Source organism: Penicillium diatomitis (assembly GCF_028827545.1).
Source record: "Penicillium diatomitis strain IBT 30728 chromosome Unknown utg000001l_segment0_segment0, whole genome shotgun sequence".
In the NCBI taxonomy this organism is placed as follows: domain Eukaryota; kingdom Fungi; phylum Ascomycota; class Eurotiomycetes; order Eurotiales; family Aspergillaceae; genus Penicillium; species Penicillium diatomitis.
This window is the reverse complement of record NW_026623173.1, coordinates 2,047,543-2,067,507: the sequence shown is the minus strand read 5'-3', so window position 1 is coordinate 2,067,507 and position 19,965 is coordinate 2,047,543. Positions and strand designations below refer to the sequence as shown.

The 19,965-nt window shown below is 50.1% G+C and overlaps 6 protein-coding genes across 6 annotated transcripts; all 6 read right to left on the bottom strand.

Annotated features, from left to right (window-relative positions):
* Positions 1-679: 679 nt before the first annotated feature.
* N7539_000612 (Phomenoic acid biosynthesis cluster MFS-type transporter) lies at positions 680-926 on the bottom strand (the record flags this gene model as incomplete). The annotated part of the gene is made up of 2 exons (XM_056930216.1): positions 680-712; positions 771-926. 2 exons carry the CDS (start codon positions 924-926, stop codon positions 680-682), a joined length of 189 nt encoding a protein of 62 aa, XP_056794509.1.
* Positions 927-1,047: 121 nt separating this feature from the next.
* N7539_000611 (Phomenoic acid biosynthesis cluster MFS-type transporter) lies at positions 1,048-1,481 on the bottom strand (the record flags this gene model as incomplete). The annotated part of the gene is made up of 2 exons (XM_056930215.1): positions 1,048-1,151; positions 1,346-1,481. The coding sequence occupies 2 exons, from the start codon at positions 1,479-1,481 to the stop codon at positions 1,048-1,050; spliced, it is 240 nt and encodes a 79-aa protein (XP_056794508.1).
* Positions 1,482-2,775: 1,294 nt separating this feature from the next.
* Positions 2,776-4,307, bottom strand: N7539_000610 (Zn(II)2Cys6 transcription factor domain-containing protein; the record flags this gene model as incomplete). The annotated part of the gene is made up of 2 exons (XM_056930214.1): positions 2,776-3,399; positions 3,471-4,307. Coding segments are annotated over 2 exons (1,461 nt in total), but the record flags the coding sequence as incomplete, so codon positions are not given.
* Positions 4,308-7,718: 3,411 nt separating this feature from the next.
* On the bottom strand, positions 7,719-11,519 carry N7539_000609 (regulator of nonsense transcripts 2; the record flags this gene model as incomplete). Its single annotated transcript, XM_056930213.1, has 6 exons — positions 7,719-7,822; positions 7,885-8,026; positions 8,095-8,409; positions 8,478-11,299; positions 11,390-11,434; positions 11,501-11,519. The coding sequence occupies 6 exons, from the start codon at positions 11,517-11,519 to the stop codon at positions 7,719-7,721; spliced, it is 3,447 nt and encodes a 1,148-aa protein (XP_056794506.1).
* A 763-nt stretch (positions 11,520-12,282) lies between these two features.
* N7539_000608 (uncharacterized protein) lies at positions 12,283-12,543 on the bottom strand (the record flags this gene model as incomplete). Its single annotated transcript, XM_056930212.1, has 1 exon — positions 12,283-12,543. The coding sequence occupies one exon, from the start codon at positions 12,541-12,543 to the stop codon at positions 12,283-12,285; it is 261 nt and encodes an 86-aa protein (XP_056794505.1).
* Positions 12,544-14,473: 1,930 nt separating this feature from the next.
* Positions 14,474-16,088, bottom strand: fhdA (putative transcription factor Tos4; the record flags this gene model as incomplete). Its single annotated transcript, XM_056930211.1, has 2 exons — positions 14,474-14,500; positions 14,598-16,088. 2 exons carry the CDS (start codon positions 16,086-16,088, stop codon positions 14,474-14,476), a joined length of 1,518 nt encoding a protein of 505 aa, XP_056794504.1.
* Positions 16,089-19,965: the final 3,877 nt, after the last annotated feature.

The following is a 19,965-nucleotide window of genomic DNA, read 5'->3' as shown; positions in this document are numbered from 1 at the left end:
CATTACCCTTATCACTCCGGTCACCCCCCTTAGTAATATTCTTACCCCTATCACCCACACCTAAGTTTTGTCTTAGTCGACCTCTCGAAGATCATTTAGGGCGCCTTGGAGATTGAGCGCGTTCATGTATTATGGCTTAAGTACGGCTGAGCGGACGGGAAGCCCTATTTTCCATACCCTATGGTCGTATGTACCGGAACCTAAGAGTTTGCAATCAGATCCCATAAATTCAAAATAATAAAACGTCACTAGATGAAACGTAACTCCTAGTTATAGGAAAATTGTCATTATGTTTTACGGGCCCACCTCCCGATCTAATGCTTATCCGATTCAAGTCAGCGCGAACTGTGGTTGTCATAACTCTACACGAGACAAAATAGTCGCTGATTAGGCTCAAGTTCCTCTTTGCTTTCCCTCGCCGAAGCAAGCTTCTGACTGGGAAGTCTCGAGACATCTGAGCACGCGATCGCGTCTAGGCACCACCAGCTGCTACTTCCGTGAACAGTCTTTCACGCTGGAAGCTGTCAGTGGATGTCGCAAGAGGAAACTTTTCGAAATCCCATGAGACAGCACTATACACCTAGTCAGGGCCGTCAAACGACTGGATTTCATGGGATTGTTGGGCTTACGTCAATTGAAGATAAAACGCACGCTCGGACACGGTCGTATTAACGGACAACTAGGTCAAGACACCGAAGTACATGCCACTTCCCTGTGATATTGTTGGTTAATCATATCTCATATTTTTCAATTCAAAACCGCAGACTTACCCCAGCACCAGCCATAGCTCGGCCAACTATCATGGATTTCATGTCTGGAGCAGCGCCACATAAAGCGGAGCCTGCCATGAAGAGGACGACGCACTGGTGTATGATAATCAGACATCCATGGCTCCTGTCGCCTTTGATTCCATTTGAGACAGACATAATTTGCTTACCCTTATGTACAGCCACTTGGCATATAGGTTGCGTACCTCTAGCTGTCTTCGACCGAGGAAGACACAAAGCAGGTGAGCAGAGGGTGAACCTAGCCACAAATATTTTCACGTCAGCCCAGGAAATGAGTCAATTTAAATAAAATAGAGGGAGCTGTACCCGACGGACAACCACGAAATTCGCTCAGCTTAGTTAAACTGCGTAAGAATAGTCTTTCTCGAGGTAAGAGTGAGTTGAGCGGTAAAATTGACCAGTCAATATTTAGCGAGAGAGACCAACCGGTCAGATATTAGCGACAATAGTATTATTGAGGGCAAAGAGCATATGACTCGACAAGATGGCGGTCACAACTAGAACCCACTGTGATTCAAAAATTTAGCGAGCTTTATGGAGGACAAAATTGATCTCACGAAATTTGATCCCGGTGATAGTTCTCTCCTCTTCCTTCGGTACCTCCTCAGAGGAGCTGTCATGTTTCTCACTGAGTTGGGAGTTCGAGCTCGAAGTACAAGGCTCTACAAGCACGGACGGAAGCCCTGCTTTCATTTAGGCAGTATTTCAGTCATTGCGACTTACTTATTAGCGACGGGCCGGACCGCAGTTTTTGTTTCTCGGCTAGACCGATCGCGAAGCCGCAATAGGATGCCGAAGGGATAACGACGGGACGGACCGTGCTTTAGCAACGGCGAAAAGTCTCACGAAGCCGCAATGCAATGCCGCTGGGTTACAGTAGTACAGCTACCTGAAGTCTGCATGTCATTGCAGCCGTGGATAGTAGTCAGTACAGTTATTCACAGTGTGGTAGATGGTCCCCTTGGGTTGCACCCACATCCTACTCTTTTGGCAAGGACAGCACAGCCAAAGAGACCGGACTTCGATGCGCTACCTACTTATTTGCCACCCTTGAAATTACAAGCGATACCCTCGAATGGGCTCGATGCGAGAGTGCATTCAACGTAAACACCCGTTTGTGCTGATCGTTCTTAAGTATTCTCAAAACTTCTGTCTGTGATTTCCGCCATCGACATTCTCATTGAAAACATACATCTGTGTTTTGAGACGGAAATCACCTGCCATTACATATCAGCAGCATGACAACCTTAATCCACCGCATTGCGATGTTCATTATACCTCAGTCAAAGGATATCGATATCCATCTTGATGAATATCGTGGCCTAGCTCAAGGAGCAAAGAGGGTGTGAACGCCCCATGAGCTCTCTTCATTGTGATGAACAGTGCTGACCGCTCGTTTCATAATCGAAATACATGACTCTGAGCCCTATATTCTAGGCGTTCAAGCTGGTCGCACCTTACCCTATGCACGGACCAAGGGCTATACACTAGGCCGCAGGCGTGAAGAACACCTTCCGCAACGTCGATGATATGAAATACTACGATTCCGACTGCGAGACTCACAGGCGTTTGAAGTCGCTGGCTATGCCGCTCAGTGAGGGCGATGTAATTGTTAGGCCCTTCGAAGATGAGGTCGTATTGTCTCCGAGTGTCTTGTTCAAGCTCTTGCTGGAAAAGATGACTGGTCAGACGGGGATATCTGGTATGGCCCGCGTCCTCTTGTAGTTTCAGAAGTTATAACGCTGAGTTAGTGAGAGAGTAAATTGGAGCCGTCATTTGATCATTTTTAATTTCAGAAGTATTGATATCTGGCCGAAGTATGATTCCTTAGGGCAATTCAGACGATGTCTCGACTCACAAATGTCTTCGTGTTAGGTGGTGCTCTTCTAGGTATCTTCCGTAGTATTACCTCATCTCCACGGGCATGTATCTGTATAACGAAGGAAGATATGTAATGGGTGGAGTTTAAATTCAAAGAAAAAAAGTATCAGATCCACTGAACTTGTGCATCACGAGGCTGCAAAAGCCGCGCAGTTTGAGATATCCACTTTTCTTCAACGTTCGCATTGTGGCACGCGGCTGGGTTTTCCGCGAGTCGCGCCGCCAAGCCCGACGTGGCATCCCAGAGCTCATCGCTATCTGGCAAAGCAAATTGCAGATCTGTCAGAGACAGAAGTCTTTCCCCGGGTGCTCGTGGTCCACGACGAGCACTGAAAGTGGGTGCGTCTTCCAGGATTTTGGGGTCAAATACTCGGCACTGCCGGCATACTCTGTATAGTGACAGACAAAACCGTTTGATCTCCTCGATACCGAGCCATATGAAAACGTCAGGATCTACTCCTGGCTTGAATTGAGTTAGCATCGAGGGATAAAAGAACATGTTGCGCTTCAGACATGAGCGCACAAGAGCGACGAGAAGCCGGGAAGGCAGTTCAGGCAGTGCGTGGGTCAATTGCAGGTCCAATTGGTCCTGAGAGATGAGAAGAGAGAAAATGAGGTGCAACAAGATTCCTTGATATGTTGCCATTGGCCAAGGGGTAGGCTCAGGCGAAGATGTGTCATTTGGTTGGCGTTGTGACTCGTCGTGGTGATTTGACGTGTCCCATATCTCCTATCGTATGGCGCATTGTATTAATATGCGAAAACACGGGAAAATCATCTGAACATGAATACGGAACCAACTTTTTGCTCATAAATTAGAAGGCTGAGTTTCTGGTGAAGAACCTTTGCAGTCTGTCGCGCATTGCTTTCACCCGTCACCCAAAGTCCCATCATGATCACTGATTGCAGCAGAAAAGCTGGCTCACGGCCGGGATCGAACGTAGCAGGATGCAAAAGCGGCCAGTGTCGGTGAAAGATCTCGAAATAAGCCTCGACGTATGGTGCAGTTCTACATGAGTTATTCTCGGTCACTTCCGCATGCTGTATAGAGCTTGGTCCCCCTGCAAACGAAGTCGTGGAAAACGCAGAGTCCAACTCCGAAAATGCCGTTAAGCTTGTGTCATCATTTGGACTCTTCCTTTGTTCCAACACGCGGCGTCGTGAATTTTGCGAGTACAGACACTGTTTCCCTCGCTGGGAACAGGCATCACAGGGACTCTGTCCGTTACATTTTGATCTTCGCAAGCGACAGTATTGGCAAGCTCGGACTGCCCGGCTCGATTGACACTCCTTGTTTTTATGATGTGTGCGGATATGTTGCCGGCGCGTGTCATTTCTCGCATAGACGCGGTCACAAAAAGGACATTCATAAGACCGTGGTTGGATGTGGCTTTTGGCATGTCGCGTCAGATGTTCCTTGCGACGATAGCTAAGGCTACACCCGGGGAAGTCACATTGGAACGGCGGTTGCTGCGGAGTCATCGGAAGACGAAGGAGCGTGAGGGAATGGCATTCGCAGAGTAGAACAGGAATATCTTCCAGGCTGCTCGGCCACAGATCGGCCAGGAAATGGACCGGATGTGACAATCGCGATGCAAGAGAATGAAATGGCAATACGAGGTGGGATTCACGATGGCGTCTGGGATACCGAGGGAAGAATGAGGGAATGATGGGATGGTGGGATAGCGCTGGGAGCCCGTTATGGACGAGGGGATGCCGATGGGATGCCGATGGGATGGAGCCTCGAACCTTTCCCCATTAGGCTTCGAGGGCGTACATATCAGGGCGGCCCCACTCTTGGCGCCAAGATGAGGCCTAATTGAGGACGCTGACTCCTTGGCACAACTGTTACCTAAGGCTTCCTCATAGTGAGGTGGTAGTCTTGTACCGATGGTGCAAATCACACTCGGTCTAAATTGCTACTCTGCCAATTCTGAGCTGATCTTGTTCGGATCCACGTACGGGAAAATAGCCCGCTAGTCGGGATGGGTGGTTGTGCTCGTCTGTACCTTCGCGGTAACAGAGGTGCCGACAGAGTTGGATTCAGAGATGTGAGACATTGTTGGTCAAATGGATCAAGCAAAGACAAGTGAAGACAAAGTGTTGAAAAGGATGGGCCTTGGAAGATGTCCGAAGTGTCTGGACTTTGTGTTGGGAAGAAACAGATACCTTCGTCGCAGTGAAAGCTTCGGAAGAAAAGAGTCAAGTCAAGATCAATGGACACCGAATTGAGCTGGATGAGATCGAGAGCGCCATCCGAAAGACGAGCCAGATTCAACACGCCATCGTCAGCGTGGTGGAGATTCAAAAAGAATATGCAACTAGCAGCCTTCTGCGTGGTCGATCCTCGGAGCCCCAGTGGTATTCTTCCCGCAGAAGAATACCTGGAGACGTTGACAACTGTGAGCAACAGCTTGACCTCCCTGCCACCATACATGGTTCCGACAATCTAAATCCTTATCGGAACATTGCACATGGCGGGCACTCCATCCCGGCAATCAACCTAGTCAGCAAGTGCAAGGGTACAGACTACAGAGTATGTCCTCGCGGTCAGCGACGTGCTTGCCTTTCCACTCCTTCATGGGATGGCCCGTCGTATGAGGCCTGTCAAAAAGGATTCGACCAAGGTCGAACGTGTCTCTTTCCCGGCATCCGATGAAGCTTACGCCACTCTTGCTGCGGCAGGAGTTCACCAAACAGACATTGAGGTCACTACCGGGCTTACCCCGGAGTTGAAGATTTCCTCGTTCGTGGCGCCAAGGCGAAGTAGTTCTGGCAGTGTCAGACCATTCACCCTCTGTCGAGTGTGATCAATTTCGACAACTAGATCGAGATAACCGCCGAGCTCATAGCAAGGAATGAGATTTTTATCCTCCGTGTGGTTGGAGGCGGATGAAACCTGGCTTTAAGTGGTGTCGTCGAAGCCGGTTCTGGATCTGTAGGTCATTCCTTAAAAGTCGGAGAGTAACAAAGAGGAGAAGATCAACCAGACCCGGAGCGAGCCGCTTGAGGTTAGTAGAGGATACCTTTCACCCACTACCGTCTGTTTATTCTACCAAATGGAAAACGTGACCTACTACTCACTTTGCTTCGCATCTGCGACGACGAGTCCAAAGCTCTGTGAAACGAGCAGTCTATTCCAGAGATAGTATCTTTATCCATAGACTTAACTAAGCGGAAGAAGTCTCTGGTCTTTTAGAAAGGCCTATTACAGGAGAATTCAACACCATTCCCTAAAGCCAAGCATTTCATCGCTTTGGTGATAAAAATTGCCACCACAGACTGCAAGGTGGACTCTTTCGCAGCCCACTGCGGCATCACGGTTCCCGTCATCTAATGAACAAGCCTTTCTAAAGTCATCAGGTCCGATCTAATCATCTCGAATCAAATTCTTGATATCATACCTCATCTACCTCGACAACCTCATCAATCTCACTTCCGGCTGATCCTCTTTCGTGAATTATTCAATCCGTTCATTCATTCAAAGTGCGCGGAGCATCTATAAGCGCAGACTCAAAGTAAACTTGATTTGACTCCCTACCTACCTTGTAGACTCCAGCTTGATCACAAGAGCAGCATTCTAAGCATCCTGATCCATCCTTTTCGAAGTTTTTGTTCATGCTCTCGTAGGTTTCCGGTCATTCCATTGAACCCTGCATGGTCCATCAAATTGGAGGAGGAATTAAAAAGCCCCCCAGCTTGATTACTGCCTTTATGTGGTTTCCTAGATTGCGTACATCCTTGGCCACTTTCTCCTGTCGACATTAGTACTTGATCTTTGACTCAGGGGCCCAGAGTCGCTGAAGTTCGCGCAACGAAAGCATATTCAAGTACCAACATTTTCCGCGGCATATCAATTCCCCGCTTGACCGAAAGAGTGGCATTTCGCTTGTACTTGACGGTCTTGGCTAGGCCTGTTTTCTCTGGGCGAGACATTTCATCCTATCTAACGCCCAGAAAAAAATTCTACCGGCTGTCATCCCATGTGTTTCATGATCTTGATCGCAGCGCCAATTCTGCCGGCGGGGGGTTTCCCGTTCATTTCTGTCACGGCTATGTTGACAGTCGTGCAAGCGAGTTCATTTGCCGGCGGTCTGTGAGACGTTGGTTTATACGGACGAGCGAAGTTAGGGGAATGACCGGATTGGAAAGATCTTTGCTGCGATGGATCGAAGACGGGTCTCGGTTGCGCGGGGATTATGGATGCTTGAGAATAGGTAGTTTCCGAGTTGGATTTTTAACGGTTTTGCATGGGAAAATGGATTTGGGTTTTGTGATGCTTCCGGCCTGGATGCATATGGTTACTTTGTGCATTATGTAGAAGGCGTCAGTTTGCTTAGAGGACTTGATCGGTTTTATTGGCACGTATTATACGACGCCAAGGTTTCTGCAATGATGCAGGTTCGTGTGGGTCGATTTACGTTTGCGGAAATTGGTCAAATTCGACTTGCATTCAGAACCGTATCCTGTGATTTTGCCTATCGTGGGTGTGATCGACTATAAACCTATGGTAACTTGAGATGCAGAGTCGTCTAGGGATCCTTGAGACCAGCCAGACGAACTCGCTCGCGATCAGCATGGTTTCAGTCATGCGACTGCAGAGGCATTCGAATCCTGCGTCCCTGTGATCCTTGGCAAGACTCATGTCTTTCTCGCTTAACGATGCGTAATGGCGTAATTGCAGGCCCTAATAGTACCCAGCTAAGTATGCTGTTCACAAAAAGGTGGAAGCAAGCTGCCCAGGACGAGTTTGGTGCAGAAGGTGGAGGCACCGTGTCATACTGCAGTGAGCTGGAGAGTTGGCAAGGCAATCGCATTATGCAGAACACAATGATCGTGGATCGTCGATAACATCAGTTCTTTGAAGATGATCTTCAGGAATGACCATGCGGGACAAGACCGCAAAGGGCAAGGTCCTGAGGCACTTCAGACAGTGCGCTTGAATGTCGAGACTCGGTAATGTCCAGTCCGTGACATTGGTGTTGATCAAGTGAGGCTTTATAGACCCGTGACGGATTTGAAGTATCTCTTCAGGGGAGGAAATCGTCATCACCAATTCACATCACTAAGCTGGAGTTTGCGAGACCGGAATGCGGACCGGTTGGCGGCAGACTTGTCCACACGCTGGTTGGCAGGAATGCGCTTTTCAAAGGCTGCGAACACATTGTTAGTAAACTGAGTAGTAAAGAGTACAAGAGTGTGACTAGATTCATACTCTCGGCTTCCTCGGGTTCGTTTGCAGCCTCGTAGTTAAGTACCAAGCTCTTGATACGCTGTTGTTCTTCCCGATCAGCTTGTTGCTGAGTGCGCATAGCAACAGCAAAGCTAGAATCGGAAGGAAGATCAATGGTGCGTGTCTGGAACAATTGTCAGCATGAACGTCACGCCTTTTCATCCCCTTTTTGTTTCCTCATCCTGATCTTACCTGTTGCTTGTTACCCTTCTTCGTCATCAAAGAAAAAGCCACGGTCTTTGTCGGAATAGGCTCTGGTGTGGCCGACTCGGTGGACGATTCGGTTGGAAGATGTTCACGAGGTACTCTCTTCATAGGCAAAGGAATATCAAAGACTCCCTTCCGCTCAAAGCGTCTCGAGTCCATACTCTCCGCCATCATTTTCTCGAACTCCCGATCAAAATCGGCTTCGGCCTCGGGGTCGCGCTCTTCTTCTTGACGAGTGACAACAATGTGCTCATCCTCAAAGTCACTCTCATCATTGACATCCACATTCGGTCCAGAAGCCTGTCATTGTTTAGCGAGCTACTTTGACAGAGGTCAATGATGCAACAATTTTTCAGGGGTCAGCTTACCTCGGCTTCGTCGCTCGACTCTTGATCCTCTTCAATCTCAGGAATGACGTCATCCTCCAGTCCTTCGTCAGAAGAGCTGCTCTCCGCGTCCTCTTCCTCAAGATCTGCATGTCTTTCCGCGTCTTGCACATTGTAGTTCTGTGCGACCGCCTCGCTGAAGATGCGAGTAGCCTCTTCTGGATCGGTGGCCAATTTCCACTGAGGACGCAGACTAGAGTAAGTGTCCTGGACCAGGAAATCCACATCCATGGGCAAAGGGTCCTTGGTAAAGAGGTAATATTGAAAGAAAGTCAAGAAGAAATCAAGTTTCTTCTTCGCAGAACCGCGGTCGAAACAGTGACCACAGGTATCAAGGAGGGTGCAAGCAAGACGAAGTCGGAAAAAGTCATCCGGCATGTCAAGAGGACTAATTCTACCTGGTACAGGAGTGCCGCCCTCGTGGCCGAATGTAACAATGCGGTACAGCGTATCAAAAATGACGGGCGAATCGATCATCTTGTAATTATAGAGCTCTCCAAGATACTTTACCTCGGCGATTCGCTTCTGATTGAATTTGAAGTCGTTCAGTTCAAGGCCGAGCGTGATCTGCTCCAGAACATTGTCCACAATGCCAATCACGAATACTTGGTGATAGCGATAAAGCGCGCTGATCAAGATCGCTAGAAGGTGGATGCTGCCATACTTGACCTTGACTGGCTTGCTGAAGACACGCTCGAGAATGTCCACGACTTCCTGCTCTTCCCAATGGAGCTTGCGGATCGTCTTTAGGACCTTGGTGTAGTTGCGCTTATTCATGTCCAGGTAAATCAGCCGGCGGACATACTGCTCCACGGGAGTTCTTTCTTTCTGCTGGATGGCGGGTCTTGGAGGCGGGTCGACGTAGTAGACGGCGTTTTCAATGACCATCCGCTCTTGTTGACCCAGATGCTGCACAGTCTTTTTTCGACTCAGAGTCTCCAGGAATGAAGCCATGCGCGGCGACGTCTCTGGGTTGCGAAGGAGATAACGACCGCAGTTCTCCAGCAAGTTGCCGATGATCTCAATATTCATACGAGAAAAGTCATCCAATGAGACTTTGAAGCAGTGGAAGATGATGTGTTCGGGAACCACGCCAAACTTGGTCAATTCAGCCAGATATCGCACATTGCTCATACGCACTTGACCCAAGAATTCCTTCGACTTGCGCCGTTGCAGACTTCGAAACTCTTCGTCGAGATAGGTGGTCAAGCCTTGTGGAATATCCGGCAGATATTGTCCAAGCGTCGCGACTAGGCGAGCGTATAGCGGCAGGAGATCAATTCGGCCCTTGGGAATGTCGGAAACGGCCTTAACAAGTCGATTTCGAGAGGCCTTGGAGTTGACAAAACAAAAGTCCAATGCGAATTGATCAACTTGATCCTTGGTCTGCAACTCAGGTAGCTTGCTCAGAAGAGCGTCAACCTGGGCGCCGACCGTTTTGCTGGCAATGGCTGTCGACTGGTCGTCCGCATCCGCCGCAGCACGATCCTCAGCTGTCTCGGTCGATTTTTCCACAGCACCTTCAGATTCGCCGTCTTGCTTCTTCTTCCCGGTTTCTTCACCCTCCCCTTTCTTTTTCTTCCCATCCTCGAGAAGCACGGCAGGTACTTTACCCTTCAGATCTACCAAGTTTTCGTAGAAACGCCTCTCTTCTTCATCTTCCCAGATCCCGGCACCATCACCTTGACCACGAAGGTACTCCGTGGTCTTGACTAGGCCGATGCCACCGCTGCCGCCGGCATCTGCAGACTCCTTCTCGACGAGATCAGGCATCTCTGCACCTAGTGCCTCGCAGAGTACTTGAGTATTGGCGACCAGCTTCTCGAGTGATTTGGACTGCTTCTCGAAATTGGACTGTCGGTCTTCAAAGATCTCGCCGCTCTTCACGTAAGCCTCGGCATTGCGTCGGCTCTGCGATGCAAGTGCCTTCTGGTCGCGGACCACATGGGCCTTGACATCGTCAAGATACCGAGTCAAGATGTTCCTGAAACGCTGCTGCGTCTTCTCCGGAACCAATGGCGGGTCCGATTCTAGAGTTGTCTCCGCATGGCTGTCTGTAGCCTCGTGTTCTCCGCCGTTGGGTTTTGATGTGGCGCCATCCGCCTCGACAGTCTTTCGGCCCTCCTCGACCAGCTTAGTCCCAAGAACATCCCAGCTAAAGCTCTTCACAAATAACACGGCAAGTGGCAAATTGGTGTGGTCGCGATCGTGGCCAAGTAGATCCTTGAGGACTTCCAGCGGAAAGGGCTCAGCCTGCTTCTCCAACTCTTTTAAAGCCGCCGCTGTCTTTGTCGCTCTCATGGGCACCAGATCAGGCAACTTGCCTGTTGTAGCATCCTTTCTGGCATCCTCGGGTCTCTCCGTATCGTCGAGCGTTCTCAGGACACCAACCAACCACAACTCCGTCACCACACGCAGAAGGATTCGGTGCCGGCTCAGACGATCCTTTTCCTCGCGCTCGCGCATCTCCTGGGGCAATGTCTTCAACGAGGCCTTGTCCATGGAGCTCATGCCACGTCCAAGAAGCCATCCAATCTGCCGCGTGAACTCGGCCGGACCGAATCGCTGGTGCAAAGCGCACACGATCTCGACCCCCGCGGCGATTTCGCCGGGCGACTTGAGTTTGCAAAGTCCTTCATAGCAGGCAGAGATGATCTCGGAGAGGTACTTGTGCAACGAGAGGGTGCGGATATCCGTCAGGAAGGTAGCGAGGGCGGAAGCACTGATACCGGTGCGGAGACGTTTGATGAAAGCTGTGTTTTTCTTGAGCGCCGAGTCGAGGGTCTTGCTTACGGGGAAGACATCTGCAGTTACCAGGACGATCAGTCACGGTCAAGCTCGGCGGTGATTCCTCTGTGGAGTTAATCTCGAACAGGAACAAGAGCTAAACATACCAGTCTGTCCTTCCCATGCTTTCTCATTCAGTTCACGGATCTCCCCTGTCCAGACATGTCAGTTAATCTGCTGAGAAAGTCCGAAAAAGCTCGGCGAATGCAAGCGCATACTTTTCTTGAGGTGATCCATGGCTGTGTGTGCGTTTGCGGGGGCACAGGTTTTAGTCGCGGGGTCCTTTTAGAACTTCCAAAAGGTCGATATTGAAGTGACTTGAATGCCACATCGGGGAAAGGAGCGGCCAAATTAGTGAACGAGGAGCGGGGAAAAAAAAGCACTTTGAACTCGAGACTGCACTCCCTGCAATCTGATCGTCGGGCTCAAGGAGCGACGGTGATGAGCGGCGATGGTGGAGCAGAGCAAAGGCAGGCAGATTTGCCAGGCGGTGCGGAGGTTGAAGATCGCCGGACATGCAAAGCAGGCATCTTACTTGGCGCCGCGCTTATCCTACAGTCAGGCCCCGCCGTCTTCACTGACAACCCTGGGTCCTCCTGTACCAGCGTTGGCTTGACAGCTTTTGTTATATCGAGTTCGCCTCACGCGCGCTATTACAACTCTTACAACTCTCGGGATTCTCGAGTGTCGAGTATGGACTATCCTTTTATTACGCAAAATATACTGGAAAGAAATGAGGCAATGAGCGATATCAAAGCCAGGCCTTGGTTAATTCATAAAATTGTGTAACACCAGGAAAGCACCTAATACCTATTCCTCAAAGTCATGAAACGCATCGCTGTCACCCGCGATTGAAAATCCAATAGAAAACTCATAGGACCCAGCCACTCAACTTGGTCCAGTCCTCATTCCTTTGCGCAGACCATTCAATCTCAACCGATACAACGCCAATTCTCGCTTTCCGATGATCGTAAGCGCAAGTCGTCAGCGCCATCAACACCTAAACCTCACGTCCGGTCTCAGAAAACCCAGTCTCCCGAGCTGGTTCCAGGTTCAGCAATCGTTCCTGCAACGCATGTTTCTGATCCTCATGATTCCAGCTTTGGCGGCGGTCGTACTTGGGTTTCCAGGACTGTTGAGAGACCGAGTCTGCAGTAGGTGGTGGTCGGTGAAGCGCCTCTTGATGGGCGAAGGGAGCGCTAGCGGAGGGATTCTCGCGGGTGCGATCAGGCATGGATTGACTCTCCATTGAGGATTGCATTTTGATAGATAGTGGTGATTTGATGGGGACGAGATGTGTGGCTGGAGGGTTGGTTTCGGTGATGATTTAGATGTGGATAAGTCGAGCGATATGGAGGTCGAGACCTGAACTTAGTAGAAAGAAGACCGCGGTGTTCTTGGAGGCTGGAGGAGAATTGTTTAGTCTGGGTTGAATACCGATGGTTTCCAGGTTTGCTTCAACGGACTTGGAGAATGGTAAAACTGGCAGTCCAAATGACAGAGTCTGAGTGTTTTATAAAGACGAGACCCTACAAGATTCAAAAAAAACTGGCACTTGGTGGCGATTGCGGTCTGGGTTGAGATGAAGGTGCAGCCACAGCTAGCTGCAGCTTGCAGCTGCCACTACGGCGGTGGTACCGTGATTGCCTCCAGCCGGGTGGCTCCCATTGCATGATGTAAACTTTGGCTTAAAGTAGTTGTACCAGACTTTTTGCCGAGCCTCCTGCTTTGGATCCCAGAGTAACAGACTCTACTCATTTGGCGGCGCAATTGAGCCATCCATGATACTTCAAGTAGACTCGTCATTGAAGCTACGCTAGCCGTCAAATGTAGAGCATTGATCAGGCCATCTTTCTTGACCCCTTCTGGGACTCTAGATAAGCTACTGTCGTTGAATTTTACTTTGGTAATAAGGTGTTGACTGGCGACGTCCGACCTTATGAGTAGGTGGCTCTGCCAATGGTTGTACTGAATGTATATCTATCCGATCTGCGGCACCAGAGATAATGTAAATGAGGGGAAAGCTCGAGTGACGCAAGAGTGGCGAATGGCCGCAGCGAGAACGTCTGGACACGAGGTACCAATCTAGACTCGGTAGACAAGGAAATACATCGAATGAGGCCGGGTTTCAAGGGAGTTCACATTGTGGAGAGGATTGTTCTATGGCGATCGCCTGCTCGACAATCTAACAGGTGAGATCAGGGTCCATCAGAATGGAAGGTGATGCATATGAATATACCTGGGTCTGGCTCGCAATAAAGTTCCACCTGAAGTATCTGGCCCTGTGCACAGCACGACAACCTAACGGCGACTCCCTGATCCACAGTTTCACCCGAGGAAGCACCCATGTCGGGTCCGACATGGAGACCGCTACAGATCCAATTGAGAACGGGTCAAGACTTGGGTTCTAATACTTTCTCACGTTATCTATTTGACCCGATGCAGGCGTGTCATGAATGAATTAAGACTTTTGATCTATTTGCCTGTAAGAGGAGAATTAAAGTCAAGATACACACTCGGACATCATAGGTCAATTGTGTTACCCAAACACACGGACCCGGTGAGATCGGGCCTCTGAAGGCAAAAAGCGGACAAACAAAAGAGGTGGGGACGCGACGAGGAGCCCATGTGTTGAGCTCGTCATCATGATCGAGGGAACAGCACTCGTACAAAAAGAGACGACAGGGAAGGTAATAGAGGTGGACTGGTGAAACCGGTACATCGAACAGACACATGTTACAAAAAAACAAAATAGCAGTCGGAATCAAAGCAAAAGCGGCCGTCAATGTCGGTAATCCATCACGCATCATGAGAGGTACGAAGAAGTCCCCTTGGGAACACAAAACAACAAAAGCCAAGACAACAGATGTGGCAAATGGAATCGCAGCACACAATCGTACATCGTCATGCCGATGCAAGGAGGAGAGGTTAAGTCGAAAAAAAGGAAGAAATCGCAAAACAAGAGGCTAGGCCCACGGGTCGAGGTCCACAGAGGTCAGTGATTTGCGGGAGCCGAGGAGGAGATGGGGAAATAATGAGGCGCATAAGAAACTAAAGCGAAAACAATATAAGGGTATGCCACACGCCACGCTATGCGGACCACCCAGGATAGGCTTTTGTCTGGGTGGCCAAGAACACTGCAAATATATACGAAAGAGAAATCGATCCGGAACTGGGGTAGGAACTGGGACTTATTTCGGCTTCTTCCAGAAATATTGCTAAATAGAAATTAGTATCGGCCACCCACAAAAGGAGAGAGGAACGATCGGGGGAATGTGGGGAAGCGGTGAAATCTGGAGGTGGAAGATGTCGTACCTTGTGTTGCTTGCGGCAGTTGCGGAGACCCGGCTTGCGAAGATTGGTCACCACGGTCTCACGGCGAATGATGTCTTCGTCAAAGTCGGGAATGTAGTAGAACTCGCTTTCTAACGGCTGTCCAGCGGCGTCTTTGCCTTCACGCGCAACCTTGCCAATGCATTTAGTGGTTTCCAGAATGGTGCGAATGTCAGAGCGCGAGGGACCAGAGGTGTTGGCCACCTTGTCGGATTTCCAGAATGACGGGGGAAGGTTGTTGAGAATGATTGAGAAGGGGGTCGAGGACAGACGTGAGTAAGCCAACTGATTGATGGCATGGTTGCGAACACGCTCAAAGGTTTCCTCTTCTTCCTGGGTCTTGACCTCGACCTCTTCTTTCTCCTCCGAGCTTTCGATATGACGGGAAGAATCCGCGTGAGCACGAGGTACCGGAGTCACCGAGCGCCGACGTGCCGCGGGAGAACGACTGGGAGACCCACCTGCGTGGAACGAAGCCAGACGAGGCAGTAGATTATCTCCAAATGGACCGAATGAATGCACGATAGGATCGTTCTCCTCGTCGTTATCAGATTCGTCGTGATGTCGGCTGACGTCACTAGACTGAGAGATCTGCAGCATTTCACTCGCTCGACGAGCGCTGTACGCCGAGAATCCACCGACAGTGTTATGGCGCTTCAATGGAGAGGGTTCATCTTCATACACAATCACAGATCCACGGCCGCGAGAAGGTGTGAAGATAGGCGACGATGGAGGAATCACATTGCGCACAGCGGGTGATGGCGAGTCCGGAGAGCCGAGGCGCTCGCCTCCCAGGAAGGGACTCTCATGGCGTCTCCGGTGAGGGTTCTTCTGGGTTGGCGTTCCGTCGTCCCATGTCTGCTCGGAATCAGTCGAGGGGCAGTCCTTGCGGTCGAGCTCGTGTCGCGGCCATTGCACCAAAACGCGTGCCTCGTGAACATCAATCATGATGTCCGCATCCTTTATGTCCGATGTAAAGGTCTTGCCCTTTGCCAAATCGTACGTCTTCCCCTGGCAATGGATCTTGATACCATTCCAGCCCATGCACATAATCTCCACTTGGTCACGATCGAAGGGATTCGGGGCGGGTTTGTAGGTTGCCTTGACGTGCACACGCGAGATCATTCGACTCGCTGCGAGCTGGTGGTGGCACGAAGCACTGGATCGGCCCATGAGCACCGGCTCGCCATTCTCAGGCAACATCACCTGCGGGACAGCCGACAAGGGAGACCGTTCCGTAGCGGCGGAGAAGGTACGACGAAGCAACGGCCGAGCAGCGGGAGGTGACGAGGATAGGATATGGGTTGATGAGGTCGGGACTGGCGTTGGGTAAGCATTATCACGAGCCACCCGCTTCGACGGCCGCGGGAGGGACGGCGATGAGGTCAAAGGCTCGAAGGCGGGCAGCAGAGCCGCAGGACGCTTCACACCAGCCGCAGAGGCCGAACGAACAAGGGCGGGAGACGAGTCCATCATGTTTCCCTCCGTGTGCAGAACTCACACGAAGCTTGTTCACTGACGACTTGTCCGGATCTGATTTGGGTGTAGACTCAAATGATTAGTAGACGGCCCAGAGGGGAAGAAAAAAGTCTTGACTTGACGGCTTTCGCGTCACCCGCGTCTTGCTCGAGATCACCCAGACGGGACGTGAAGAAAAGATAAATAAAGGCCTCCGATGAGCTGGAAAGGCACCTCAAGGGCTATCAAATGGGAAAAAGGAGGGGAAGTTGGCTTACCAAGGGGAGCGAGATCCTTTTTGGAGGAGGGAAGTGAAGGAAGGTCGCTAGGTGAGGTGGCAGCAGTAGTGGAATGCAGTAGAGACGGTGGGTTCACCCTGCGCGGTAATGCACGCTTACAGTCAGAGACGCGTTCTACAGGCGCCGACGAGGGTGGGCTCCACTATTTCTTTCCACGCCAACCCCCGTCACCCTTACCCAGCCTTTACTTGAATGATCCGGGGGCAGTCAAGGCAGATATCGCGATCAAGGTACTTTGCGTGTGATTTGCAGAGTCCATGGCTCGATCGAAAGCTACACTTCACTCTACATAGTTGCAGTCCTCGTAAATAGACTCGTCCGCTGCACTACGCGGTCGCGTCTCAAGTCACGTGTGTACCGAGGAGTGGGTCGTGACGGGGCACGCGAGTTCAAGGTTACTGCTGCATACGGAGACAAGCTCGGTGAGGCCGAAATGGGTGTTCGTTTCCATTGACTTCTGGACCAGTGCGTAGCTGCGTAATGTGTATTTCGACTTTGGCAGCATAGCTGGATGCCATATTGTGACCTGGGGTCTTGAGCAGCTGTGGGTTTCTGAACTGATGTCTCATACAAAGCGAGACTATGTGACGGGGAATTCGCACTGCCATAGAAACACATCTGTAGGACAAGCTCGAGCTAGTCCTGCCTGACTCCTATTCGTATTGACTATTGAGTATCTCATATTGACAGTGCGGAACCACCGCGGCGGAAGCTTGTGATTCACTCAAATCAGCCGAGAACAGAATACCTCTCCAGTCAACTCCACGTACCCTTATACTTTTGAGGAAGTACTCATACTACTTACTACTAAATTGAGTAGAATCCAGCCATTGTGATTCCACCTAGGCACTGTGATCGAAAGTCGGTTCTATGAGAGATAGAGATATTAACTCTCGAAAGTGTTCCTCAATTCATCCTCCAAGTCGAGTCTACTACTAATCCGATCCCTCTTCACGGCTGACCGGAGAAGGCGGGGCTGTGGAGGACTGGAGGGAAAATTTTCGCTTCGTGGAGTTCTCATGGCGCGTGAATAATTGGTGAGGTTACGTGACTGCGTCAAGTCCCAGTGGATTTGATCGATTTTAACGTTACTGTAACTACGAAATACCTGACCGTCTTACGCTACCCAAGTGATCATCACCTGGCGGACTGGCCCAGCCCCTCCACATCAACCATGCAAATGGAGAATGGAGTCCACGCAAGGTCTCGATCAAGATTTCTTTTTCTTTCTCACTTCCGGGGAAGAGCGTGAATGACACATGGAACAGGACGGTGATGTGACATGAGTATTGACCGACTAGCCAGTTTCCATGGCCAGTGCATGAATATTGCGTACTTGATCTGCATGGTACTATAGTGTAGCACTTAGCACTGCGCAGTGAGCACTGTACTGGATAGTAGAATGACCTCAGATCTGGAGCAAGATTTCGCCCCGGCAGGAAGGTTGCCCTGGTGTGGGGGCTGTCGATTGCGTTGAGCTGCCAACACTCTGACTGTGTAGGGTTGTAGACTGTAAAATGTTGACTGAAGAGTATGCGTGCTGGTCGATTGGCACGCAACGATACTAAGGTACGTGGTACGTAGGATGTAACTACTAGAATGGCAGTGCTGTCGGAAGATTAGGTAGTGTTTCTACTTTCGAGTCTACTGTACACCCAAGTGGAGGAGTATACAACCACCCAACAACATAAGGATACTGCACAAGTGTACATTTCCTGTGGTGAGATTGAGTTTGTATTCATTTTCCTCCAAGAAACGCCACTAGAATCCAATGAGATCACTGATCATCACCATCGATCCTTTTCCATGCATACCTCGCAGTCAGAGCCTATTCCACAAATTCTTGAAGCAAACTTGAAAGGTATTCTTAATCCCAATCTTCTTTCCGATCGTCCCAACGAGATCGGCCATTCCTCAGTATCGCAATTCCCTAACTCTGGTCTATAGCTTCAAACCTAGAAGGTGTCACTGTCCAAGGTTGAGTCTCGGCTACCGAGTACCGAGTCTACCGACCACCCCATAGGTACTAAGCTCGGACCAACGATGCTGTCTGTGCATTCGGAATAGAAGACTAGCCCAGCTGCTAGTTAGTGGCCTGTTGATGGTGGTCAAATTACCTCCACAATTTGAGATTTGCGCAAAACTACCCACATGCTCGATTGATCGAAATCTTTCATCTAGAGTCTCGAAGACATCCTGAGCATAGAAGATTCACCGATTTCAATACTCACGACTAACGAATAGCTGTCAAACTGACTGCAAAGCGAACAGCCGCTACGAGCGTGTATTGTAGTTCCTCGGGCGATCGCCTGCGATCCTGCAGGATACCCGGCCACTCTCCATACAAAATTGCATTCTCCTTGCGGCGCAGTGATCGTTCGAGCAGAGAGCAGATGCATCGAGCTTGCACATGTATGGAATTCTGGGCTCCATTGATAATTTCATATTGCTGCAACCAGTCATGGAGTTGGCCAACTTCACGGGATTGTCAGCTCACAATTTATACGCTCCGTCCATCCAGCTTTTCCATGCCTTGAGGGTATACAAGCAACGCTCGACATTTGCAGCAGAGGCTGCCAGACTAGCAAGACGAAATCGACTCGATCAAGCATACCATTCGCCGAGTCAGTACATACATAGTTAGCCTAAAGTGTCAGGTAGTCATGGACTCCAGCTAGAGGTATGTGGGGATCGACAAGATCCGCGCATGAATGGACTGGGCCGCTTCGCTGCCCTGGGGTCATCGGCAAGTCGATCTAGAAGTGACATTCCTCGAACCCGAAACTCAAAAACGTGGTTACCTTGGAGATGGAAGGCACTTATTGAGTATTTGATGACCACTTAAGGTTACTTGCTGGGAAGGCAGTGAGGTTGATGGAAAACCAACATTTGGGAGTTGAGTCACGGTACCAGTGTACCACAGTGTCAACAAACCTGGCCATTCCACACCTCGGATCTACCTGTATCGACAGAGGGCCACCTGAGTAGATATGTAGATCTGTGAAGTTCATTTCCATGGGCTGGTCGAGCCGAGAACTGAAGAACTCGATCTGTCAAGATATTCGCCTTCCCCGCAATTCGAATCCAGGGGTAGAGTACGTAGTGAACAAGTGAGGTGTAGGTATGATGCAAGAATCGTTATACTGTAGCCATTCTCCCCGAATCACCTGATAGATCTGTCATTTGGTATCTTGTTCGTGGCTGGCTCATTCATCATGTATTCGATGATGTCGCGTTCAGCTTCACACACACACACAAAAAAAAAGTATAAAAAAACTGATACTGTTGAGTATCTCCGAATGCCTTAGTGTCAGCGGAGGATGGAGCGAGCCTCATGTCAGCCGTGGAGTCAACACTTCGTCGAATGAAACACATTGCCCATAAATGGGTCTCGTGAATCATGGCGCTCTTCGGTAGGCCGAGCCAAATTGTAGACACGGTGCATATTGATCGATGGAATGAGACCGAAAACAAGACACAGTAGAGACTCTAGCGCGACAATTCCCTCAACAAGAATACTGGCACTCCTGGCACCAGATCGCCCGGTGCTGAGTGAACATCAGAAAAATGCACAGGTCATTGCCGAAATCTCC